Source organism: Cladophialophora bantiana (genome assembly GCF_000835475.1).
Source record: "Cladophialophora bantiana CBS 173.52 unplaced genomic scaffold supercont1.15, whole genome shotgun sequence".
In the NCBI taxonomy this organism is placed as follows: Eukaryota; Fungi; Ascomycota; class Eurotiomycetes; order Chaetothyriales; family Herpotrichiellaceae; genus Cladophialophora; species Cladophialophora bantiana.
In genome coordinates this window covers 779,781-789,854 of record NW_015971589.1, presented here as the reverse complement: position 1 = coordinate 789,854, position 10,074 = coordinate 779,781, and the positions used below count along the sequence as shown (strand labels likewise).

The 10,074-nt window shown below is 52.4% G+C and overlaps 4 protein-coding genes across 4 annotated transcripts; 2 read left to right on the top strand and 2 right to left on the bottom strand.

Moving 5' to 3' along the window:
* Positions 1 to 1,283: 1,283 nt before the first annotated feature.
* Z519_09446 (uncharacterized protein) lies at positions 1,284 to 2,506 on the top strand (the record flags this gene model as incomplete). Its single annotated transcript, XM_016767169.1, has 2 exons — positions 1,284 to 1,663; positions 1,732 to 2,506. 2 exons carry the CDS (start codon positions 1,284 to 1,286, stop codon positions 2,504 to 2,506), a joined length of 1,155 nt encoding a protein of 384 aa, XP_016616685.1.
* A 360-nt stretch (positions 2,507 to 2,866) lies between these two features.
* Positions 2,867 to 4,231, bottom strand: Z519_09445 (uncharacterized protein; the record flags this gene model as incomplete). The annotated part of the gene is made up of 1 exon (XM_016767168.1): positions 2,867 to 4,231. One exon carries the CDS (start codon positions 4,229 to 4,231, stop codon positions 2,867 to 2,869), a length of 1,365 nt encoding a protein of 454 aa, XP_016616684.1.
* A 2,657-nt stretch (positions 4,232 to 6,888) lies between these two features.
* Z519_09444 (uncharacterized protein) lies at positions 6,889 to 7,390 on the top strand (the record flags this gene model as incomplete). Its single annotated transcript, XM_016767167.1, has 4 exons — positions 6,889 to 6,919; positions 6,984 to 7,129; positions 7,183 to 7,220; positions 7,279 to 7,390. 4 exons carry the CDS (start codon positions 6,889 to 6,891, stop codon positions 7,388 to 7,390), a joined length of 327 nt encoding a protein of 108 aa, XP_016616683.1.
* Positions 7,391 to 9,195: 1,805 nt separating this feature from the next.
* Z519_09443 (uncharacterized protein) lies at positions 9,196 to 9,692 on the bottom strand (the record flags this gene model as incomplete). The annotated part of the gene is made up of 2 exons (XM_016767166.1): positions 9,196 to 9,587; positions 9,674 to 9,692. 2 exons carry the CDS (start codon positions 9,690 to 9,692, stop codon positions 9,196 to 9,198), a joined length of 411 nt encoding a protein of 136 aa, XP_016616682.1.
* Positions 9,693 to 10,074: the final 382 nt, after the last annotated feature.

Here is a 10,074-nt window from a genome sequence, read left to right as displayed (position 1 = left end):
TGCAACTCTATCGAGGTAAGCCGTCTTTGTTTTTGTTTTTCCCTAAATACCTTCGAATTTCGGTTCTCAGTCAGAGATGAGTGATCTACAGTTGTGAGACCATGATGCAACGATATAGCAGGAGTGGAAACGTTGCTTCGTGATCTCACACCCCGGTTCTCCATCAGGAGCGTTTGTGTTCTTCAAAGAAGTCTAGAGACGAGCATTGAGTCAATATAGCGTCCGTAATACGGGATCTCCTAAACCTTGTCAGACGCAGTTATTTTTTTTTTTTTTTAATTTCCGTCATCTGACTGCATCTGTGTGTCGTGGCCTTGAGAGGCTTGTTCGGCAGCCGAAAGGTCTCTTCACTTTTAGGCTTTAACCAAAAGACACGTCGATATCCAAATGCCCAAAACGCGCAATCGCCTTGCGTTGAGAGCACATGGAAGTTGACGAAGCTTTGGGACAACGAAGGTTGCCGATGATACCATCAATTACCAAGCCCAAGATTGGACAAGGCCCAGCGCCACAGAGACCAATGTATGTGATTCCTTCCACCGGACACACTTCGCCTCCTCCTTCCGCCTGTCGATCCGACGTATTGTGAATGGAGCCAAGCTGGGGAGTGCCTCAACGAGGCGTAGCCCAAGCGGAACTGGGACCATTTGATATGCGCCTTAATCTGCTCCCTCCTGACTGACTCCGGATTGCCTAACAGGACATCGCTCAAGCCTGCGCCTACTTTCATCATTGGGTATCCCAAGACCAAAAGCGAGAAAGTCCAGTCTCGTAGTGCGATTAGAGCAAATGCATCACGGCTACGTTGGCGAAAAGGCGCTATATCAACCGTCGCTGGTAGTACACGCGGCACTGTCCCCCCTACAGCACGAATACGAATACCTTCGCCAACCACATTCCACACCCCATTTCCAAATCAGGAAAACAAAGATAGGCCCCAGTCCCATCTCGATGATCCTGACCTCGCATTGGTACCGCTTCGTCCACCTGTATTGTGGAATCAACAGCAGCGGGACCCGGACCTGGCCCGGAAACAGCCACAAGTTGTTCTCGATCTGTCTCATCTGTCTCGGTCCACCTCGCTTCATGCAATTGTCCTCCCCTTACCCGTGCCATGCCCCCAATTAGCCTTGTTCTCTGGAGACGAGATCAGACTTCTCCTCAGTCAGCTGTACGATACCTTCAACCAAGCCCTGCCAGCGAACAGGCCCGATGGAGGGAACGAGCTTGCCGCGACATGGCTCCGCAAGATCGTGTCTGAAGCAGGCACTCTGTACGCCTACATGTTTTCGCAGCTCATGAGGAACAAACACAAGCAGCACTGTTTATGCCCCAAGGCCCAGCGCCAACTTCTTCACGCCTACTCCGAAACTATATCCTATGTCAATATAGCCCTGTCCAACCACTCAACGGCTTGCAGTGACGGCACGATCCTTGCTGTTTTCACGCTTGCCTATCATTCTATGACATTCGACTCTCAACCCCGGCCGGACCGGGGCCGGCGTCCGGCTCAGGGACCCCTGAACGCTGTGCGCCTGCTCAATCTGTACGGTGGCCCGATCGAGGTTGCCTCGACCCATCGGGAAGCGCTGTTGAAGATGATTGAACTTCGTGGCGGGATTAACAATTTCGCATTGCCTGGACTGGGCGGACTTCTTTGCTAGTAAGTTTTGCCCAGACTTGCGCGGGTACAAGCATGAAAGGGAAAGCTGACTTTGCTACAACTTGTAGTGCGGACCTCATCTTCGCCAGCCGCATGGTCCAGAGGCCCCGACTTCCTTTCACTCCCTGCTTGAATATGGACTTCGAGAGCCTTCTGTCGCGCGTCTGGAAAGCGAATCATCCCCTCCACAGACTTGGTCAAGGATTTTCCATCCTGGACATTTTCGACTCGTCACCAAAGTCGTCTGATCTCCAACTGGCTTTGCGCGGACTAAGTTTATATACTCTCGCCGTGGACGACTATCTTGCTGCACGATCCGTGGCACCGAGTCTCGCGGTGCTGGAAGAGCTGAGATGTTTCGTGATGCACGGGATCCTAGCTCTGGCCCCAATAGACCTACTGAACGACTCTTGCCACCAACCCGGGGCGGATGAGGTTCTGTACATCTGCCAGCTCGCCGCTCTCACATACGGCTTGCTCTGCATCTTCCCTCTCCCCGCAGCTCCCTTCGAGCTTCTGGCCAACCGCATCAAGCAGTCCCTGTCGCGACACGACTTCACCAGAGCATGGGCCGAAGCGCCGCGTCTCATGTTGTGGATCGCCTTTGTCGCCGCCATTGCTTCGTCGAGCCTGACCAACAACGACACCAGGTCCTGGTTCGTGTGCACGATCGATCGCTGCCTCCGGAAGTTGCGGATCGAGTCCTGGACCGCGCTCAAGGAAGACGTCCTGCTTGAGTTCTTGTGGCTGCCTGCCACGAACGACGCCGACGGGATCGACCTGTGGGCCGAGATCGTCGAGGCATCCAGTCCCTTTGTCGCAGGTGGGGGCTGTGCGAGCTGAATCCCCGAAAGGAAAAAAGAATGGAGCTACATACCTCTACGTGGCGAAAGGCCATTTCATCCTCTGCCTCGTCGTCGGCAAGTCGGCGGGCACGAGAATCTGGGGATCCTTGCACATCTCCCGGTTGCAGGTGCTAGGCTGTCTTAAAGTCGACAAAATGATGACGCCCCCTCTCGAAAACCTACTCGTACATGTGCTGGCCAACGTCATGTCATTCATTGCGTCCAAGCTAGCAAGGCTCCTAAGGGCCTCGGACTGCTGTTAGGTTGGAGCCGTTTAGTTTACCCTCCCGGGAAAAAAAAACATCCAAAGAGTGCAGCGGATGTACACGACCTCCCATCTGGTTTGGGTTTCACCATTTTATAACTCCTTTTTCAAGAAATGCTCCGGCCGGTGCTCGAACTCGTAGTCCACATGGACATAGGCCCTCTCCACGTTGGGCAGACTCTCCAGCTTCATCTGCAGATCCTCGGCGATGTCGTGACTCACTCTCAGTGACTCCTCGGGATCCATGACAACATCCACTTCCACGACCAGTCTCGGTCCACTGTGCCATGCTCTCACGGTATCGATATGCTTGATGTGGTCCGAGTGCGTCATGGACACGTAGGTGATAAGTTGTTGGGTTTCAGTATCGGCGGAGATGCCGATGAGGAGCTGGAATTCGGAGGACGCGGTATGTAGCCACAGAACGGAAATCAGGACCGAGAGAACAATTGCACCAGCGGGATCTATCCACCAGCGCAACTTACTCCCGCCTACAGATGTCAACACACCAAAGCCATTGATAAACAGATCATTGCGGTGGTCTTCCCAGAGAATGCGGATTTGAGAGTATTGATTCCTGAGTGCCCAGCAATACAGAAAGAGCCCAAGTTTTGTGCAAAACGCAACACTCACAGCGACCACCGATGGGAGATGGAACCTTTTGGTATCTTCATTTGAGCCCCGCACGAGTTCCTGTACAGAGAAAGCAATGAGGATAAAGGAGACAGCGGTCATTAGGAAACAAAACACAATGTTTCCCGCTGTTTCTATGCGTGCTCTCCCAGCGGGGAATTTGCGTGCATCGACCTTGTTGACGGCTTTGTTGGACAAGATGAGCGTGACATTGGACAAGGGGTCGAATATAGCGTCCGCCATAGTCGTGAACAGTGACAGCGAACCCGAACTAACGGCACCATAGACTTGCAGCACTGCGAGGATGATGTTCGCCAGGAACGAGCCGTACACGGCGATCTGAAAGCGCAACTGTGTGGATGTTTGTGTGTCTCTGGCTTCCCGGACATGCTCATCTACCGGCTTCAAAAGCCGCTGAATCTGTTCATTCTGCGACTCGTAGAAGTTTGTGATCTTAGACTGGGAGGACTGCCCCGCCAAATGTAGAGGATTACAGGCATTTCGTTTCCGGGCTGTGTTGGCAGTGATGTGGTCGAGCTCTGACCGGGACTTGAGGCGGCGAGTGAGGTCGAGAGGATCGGACGGGGAGGCGTGGGTTGGGGATTGGCTCTCGGTGTCAAAGGTAGAGGCAGTTCGGTGACGGGAGATCATGGCTTCGTCGCTCTGTAAGACGGCGGAAGCGGCGGAGCTCTTGGCTTCGCCGTGCAGGAGGTGAGGGTTGGGCATGGGCTGGTAGATGTTGTGAGCGAGCGGGCGGTGGTGATGATGAGGATTTTGGGTGAGCTCCATGAAGTGCTGTGGTTTGGTGGCGGGATTGATCGCCATGGCGGCTGCGGAGGCTCAGGTAGTAGGGAGTGAACGAAAGAAGGAAAGATAGTAAGTGGGATGAGAAAGAAGGGCGGTCTTTGTTGGCCAGCTTGACGGCATGTGGCCTCACCGTCTCAATGGTGGTGGTGGTAGGAAGCGCAGCCACAAAAACTGCGTGGAGTAGCATACGCGGCGACGGCGGTAACAGCTCCACAGAATTATTGATACATGTGAGTGATGTGTGGGGGAGAATAGATGGCCAAGAATCCAAGATGAGATCGGCCCGTCTTGGCCCGTCTCACCCACCGTGCCTCGTGATGGCCAAAGTGGCCCAGTAAGTGCCAGCCCCCCTGGGCCTTGGCTGGGGATGGTTCAACACCTTGCTCACATTCAGCGTTGGAACATTTCCTGAATTCTATCCCAGGTTCACACCTTCATCCTCACCTTTGGCAAGTTGAAAGCTTCTAGCAGCTTTTGAACGGTCGGAAATGCTTCTCGGTTCGTGTTGAAATAAGGCCATTAAATCTCGAACGGATCGTGATTGTACTGCTCCGGGATTGTCAGAGCTGCCATTGGGAATGGGCGCTCTCCCATCTCCAGGAGAAACTTCACATTCCTAGGCCTGAGTTTTTTGCAGAGCATTCCGCAACGCTCTCTGGGCCACTGCTGGGTGTGACCTATCAGATGTATCCCCTACTTGCTCCAAAATGAGAGGTTCTTTGCGGATGAACTCAGCCATGAGCCCTTCTGCATTTTCTGCCGAACTGAGCTGAATGAAGAAGCGTGCCGATCCAGGCGAATCCCATTCACAATCGCGCCCAGGAATTCGCCGGTATAGTTCTCGATAGCATCCTATTTGGTTGTATGACAGAGCCTACTCCGTCACCACTGTCCATGAATGTCGATGTTGATCTGCAATGGCTCCATGATTGACCAAGAAGCGAAAGGAGTCAATATTGCCGCAACGCACGTCGAAGTGCACATATGTTGGTATTCGGCCACGTGCGTCGTCGATTCGATCATCAAAGAGCGGCCCTGTCCTCAAGAAATCTTTCAGAAGCGTAACGTCGCCTACCGCACACGAATACAAAATCAGCTAAGTACGTGCTCGTGTGGGAAGCGGAGCGAAGTGTCGTGTCAGTAAACGGATCGTCTCTGAGCCACTGCTAGACCGGGGTAGCAAAGTCCGATAATGAGATAAGGCGGTAGTTAGTAAGTCGGGGACATTAGGCGTGTATTCAGGGAGAGCGTTCAGTACTTCATTGCTGCTAGAGAATATGGTACCTTTCAGAAGCATATGGTCCTTTTTTTGTGTCTCGGACATTGTATTCGGATGCCGTTCCAGCAGGCGAGCGAGAATGCACAGTTTCGCATGGCTTATTGCCACTTCCAACAAGGCTTTAATTTACGTGTCAACGAAGGGGTCGTATAGCCTTGAGCCGGAGAAGTCTCAATGGGTAGGGCCAGTTCGTGCGTGTACCTCTCAACCAACTGTAAGTCGCCCAGGATACATGCACACAAAGCCATCCAAATGGAAGCTAGCTGGACTTCGAAATGCTGAATCCATAAACCGTGTTCAGCTCTAGACAGAAAGAGAGCTCCCCATTAAGAAGCCATAGCCGTAGAGAGAATCGCGGTAGGGATATTATTGAATATTAGATTATCGCTGCAGGTCGAGTAAAACCCGGCATTGTTTACATGGAGCTGTCCCGAAGCCTCTACTGCTCGCAATACCGACAGAGCTGCCCCCCACTGCGGCTGGGAATACTGAGCGTAATGAGAACCACCAGGCAACCTTTGCGTAGCAAGTAGGCTCTAGAACTTGAAGCGTGCTGCATATAGTTTTCTCAGCCGAGAGTCTCTGTATGACGTTGGCAGAATACGTTGTCGCATGGAGGGACGCAATTGAGAGGGTGGCCACCTCCTGTGGCTGCAAGTCTCTGTCGTAGGAAGAATACATGAAGGATAGCTTCATTAAATTGTCCTATAAGAGAAGTCGTGTGATTGGATCCCACGAGTAGATTCCTGTAAACCTTATGAATGACTAGTCTCAGCAATAACTGCCAGCCTCTGTATTGTGGTGGATCTATCAACAAGCTAACGACACCGTGTAGAATTTGATCTGGGAGTCCGAGGCAAGTGAGTATTTTGACATGCTAAAAGTCTATCAGCGGGACGATGTTGAGGAGTGTCGAGGAGAGGAGGCTTCAAGTAGAGTGAATAAGGCTTTTGTACCCGGTATGCGTCGATTAAACGCAGGTTTTTGTTTCAGAAGGCGCCCTTTCTCTCACCTGTCGAGCGACGACTACGATATTAGTAGAGTCGAGGCTGCACAATGGTTGACCAGGGCTAACAGCTCCATACGAGGCAGAACTAATGTCGATATTGAGCGTGGGGGAGAAGATGGCCGACCTGGAACAACATCCGCCTAGGCACCAAGTGCAACGAGTGCCAAGCCGAGTCGCGCAAGCTCCGTTTCTGTTGAATTGCGCGTCATGGTCTTGTCATGCGCCCTGCTTGCCTGCACCGCCTCATCAATCACCAGACTGACCAGAGCACAAAAACATCGTTGTTCCCTGCCGCCCTCATCCGCAAGCTTCATCCTTAGTTATTCTCTTCTCCTAATTGTTGTGGAACTGTATCCAACTGAATCGCGCAACTGCTCATCGACAGTCATGGCCTTCTTTTTCGTCGTCGGTACCAAAGGTGAGCTAGCTTCGGCCGACTATCCTCCCAGACTGCGCCCGCTAATCGTCTTTCCCGTCTCTAGACTTCACAAGCCCGTTGAAAGGCTACGAAGGAGTAACTGCACAGTGTCACAACTGTGGAAACTGGTCGGCGCATCCTATTCAATCGTGGGACTGGTTCACCTTCTGCTTCGTCCCCGTCATTCCGCTGGGCCGGAGGCATCAGGATGTCAGTCTCAAACACCATAGGCCTTTTTGCTTGCCTACTAATCCTGAGTGTAGTTAGCATGCTCCATCTGCAGATTTCGTCAAGATATGAGGTACGGCGGCCATAAATATGTGCCTTGAGCCATACCAGCACTCTAACCTGGTATCCAGAAATCGACCCGACGTCGGCTCCATGCAAGGTCAGGGACCTATGATGCCTCCGCCAGGACCTCCGCAGGGATGGGGTGGCCCTCCCCCAGGGCAAGGACCGAATTACAAGTGAGACAACACGGCATGTTAAAAAGGAAAAAAGAGCAAAGACTGAGTTGTGGAGTCGATACGCATGATTCCGGAAAGCCGGCGGCCATTGATCATTGTTTTCCTTCCGCGATGTCCTCCACCTTCCCAACGGCGCAATTACGGCTATAGGGGTTGACGAGCCAGGGCGCTATGGCGTTCCGGTCGGGAATCGAGCCAGATTTCATCCTGTGTCAAGTCCAATGCATTGCACACTGTTTTGTTGGACTGCCAATCCAAAAGTTTCCACTGCGGCGTGCTTCCCGGCTTTCCGCCATCGCTTCTGTTTTCAGAGTGCGAGACATCTCGGTGTTGCATGCCATTATGCAAATGGAGGGCCTGGCGCCAAGGCCGGGGTGGTGGTCCGCTGCCTGTCTTCGACTCACTTTCCGCGAAGACTACCCTCCAGTATCATCGCCTGTGACTGATGCCCTGCCTCTTACCTCCTTTCGGCACTGCAAGAGACTTTGCTCGGGTTCGCTCGCCATCTAGCATTCACGTCGATCTCCAGAGCGTCTACAAGAACCATCAAACGGGTGCGGCAGACCCAGACACCTACCACGACATAGTCCACAGAGACAGAAAAGAGAAAAGAAGCACAGCGCTGGATCGAACCCAGACCGCCCACTCTAGCAAAAAGTCTCATATATCGAAGTAAACCCTTCCCTCCTAGTTACGCTTCACGGAGGAGCGGCCGGATAAGTCATTGGCGGAATTTTGGATTTATGGACTCAAAGGATTGATCAAGCATCAACTCTTCCTGCCACACATGCAGCCACAACCCTGGGAATGGTAAGTCTATTTATGTTGCGTTTGTCGTGGAATTCTGGGTGCTTAAAATGTATCCTACGTCACAGCCTGGTCGTGTGTATTCGCTTCAGTGGGGGTTTATTTCGTGGGTGTACACCGCATTCAATGAGGGACTTCATAGGAATCTTAGTTGTTAGTAATATAGGCAAGTTCGTTGTTATCCGTTTCGCTGGAAGGCCGTCTGTAAACGCTGTTGGAAAATCTTTCCATGTCAGCATTTGGGACTTTGACGGTACCACCAGCAATATTAGGTGCAGACTCTTCATGAGGGCGGATACAATCGTATGCGGGCGCAAGGCTGAGCAAGGCCAGAGTTCGGCCTCGATCACGTGGCACTACAACCTATGGGCCTAGGCGGTGAGGAGCGGCAGAATAATTGTGAGTCGAGATCTAGTTTTAATCAGCAGAAAAAAAAGCCACCAGCTTGTTTCTTTCTCTTCTCCCATGCGCCGCTCTCCATCCGCTGCGTTCTCTGCCACAAGCAACGACACGCTCCTGTTCTCGCAACAGTTGAGTACTCGTTCTCTTCCTCGCAGATGAGAAATTCGGAGTAATCTTCAAATCTTTCACCTCTGTCTTCGAATCACTTCGTGATTTCGAGGCACAAGGTACTGCCCGCGAGGGCCCGGCACGATTGTTCCCGTGCTCGCAATATGGCATCAGAAACTTACAGGGCCTCGAGGCCGGCATCCATGTGGTGCTCGTGCCTTGAGGGATTCCCTTTGGAAGAGCCGTTGCGAAGATTGTCTGGGGGTTCACCAAAGTGTCCTTCCTTACTTTAGTGCAATCGCAGCGGAAACCTATCCATCTCCTCTAGAGGGGCGATAGGGTTTCAATTCGATTCCGATTACTCTGGAGAGCGGCGCCATCTCCCTTTTCTTTTCCACGTAAGTTGTTGACTCTTGGGTTCCGAATGGTCTAGGGTACTACTGACATTTCCACCAATTCCTTATCATCATTTCCTCGCAGTGATCGGATTCCTCAATGCCCGTTTGCGCCGTTCACACTTATGCCGTTCGTCGGCGACTCGGCAGCAAATTGCCTGAATGTATCCAGGTCGACCTGTCTCAGCGCACTGTCCTCGGTTGCTTCCAATACAACTTTCGGAACTCCGTTCTTGGTGATCTTCCCATCTCTGTACGCTTGCAACGCCTCAAGCCATCTCGCCGTACACAGACACCACTTGCAACCCCCAGTCAGGCCTGCTGTCCGAAGATCATTTCCTTGCGAAGCGCTGTAGTCCAGAAACTCTTCTGTCACCACACCAGCCACGGCGTGGTTGCCAAAGTCTGCAGCTCCAGTCCTACAATACCCATCTCGATAAAAACCGGTGATAAGACGGTTGGAGAAGAAGGCAAGAGGTTGTTTGAAAACTGCGCTGGTCAGTAGAGTTGCGCTAGTATTGCTAGCCGAGAGAGCAAAGTAAGACTACGTGCTCAACTCGGTATGCGAGGCTCACCGTTCAAATGAGAGTTCATAATTTCCCCCCTATGGTACCTAGATGCAGGAGGAGGTGGTGGTGGCTGCGGCGTTCCTGGTCCACCAAATACCGGAATTTGGAGAACTCGCGCTTTCAGACTTGGCCAGCGGCTGAAGCTGCGAACTACTTGTAGACGCGTGGTCCCCAGGATTTGCCGCATCAATTCATCTACCCTTCTCATCGACTCGGATTCAGCTGGTGCCGGACGAGGCCATCAATCTCGATCTTCAAACCGACCAGCAATAGGAAACCGCTCTCTTGAGACGTGAGTCCGCTGGAACGTCAAACCGTGGTGACGTCAAACAGGGTCGAAGTGCAAGCAAGCATTTGCCAAGGCCGTACAGCAGGTGGAGATGCCTAGAGATCTCCAAATTGGGGTT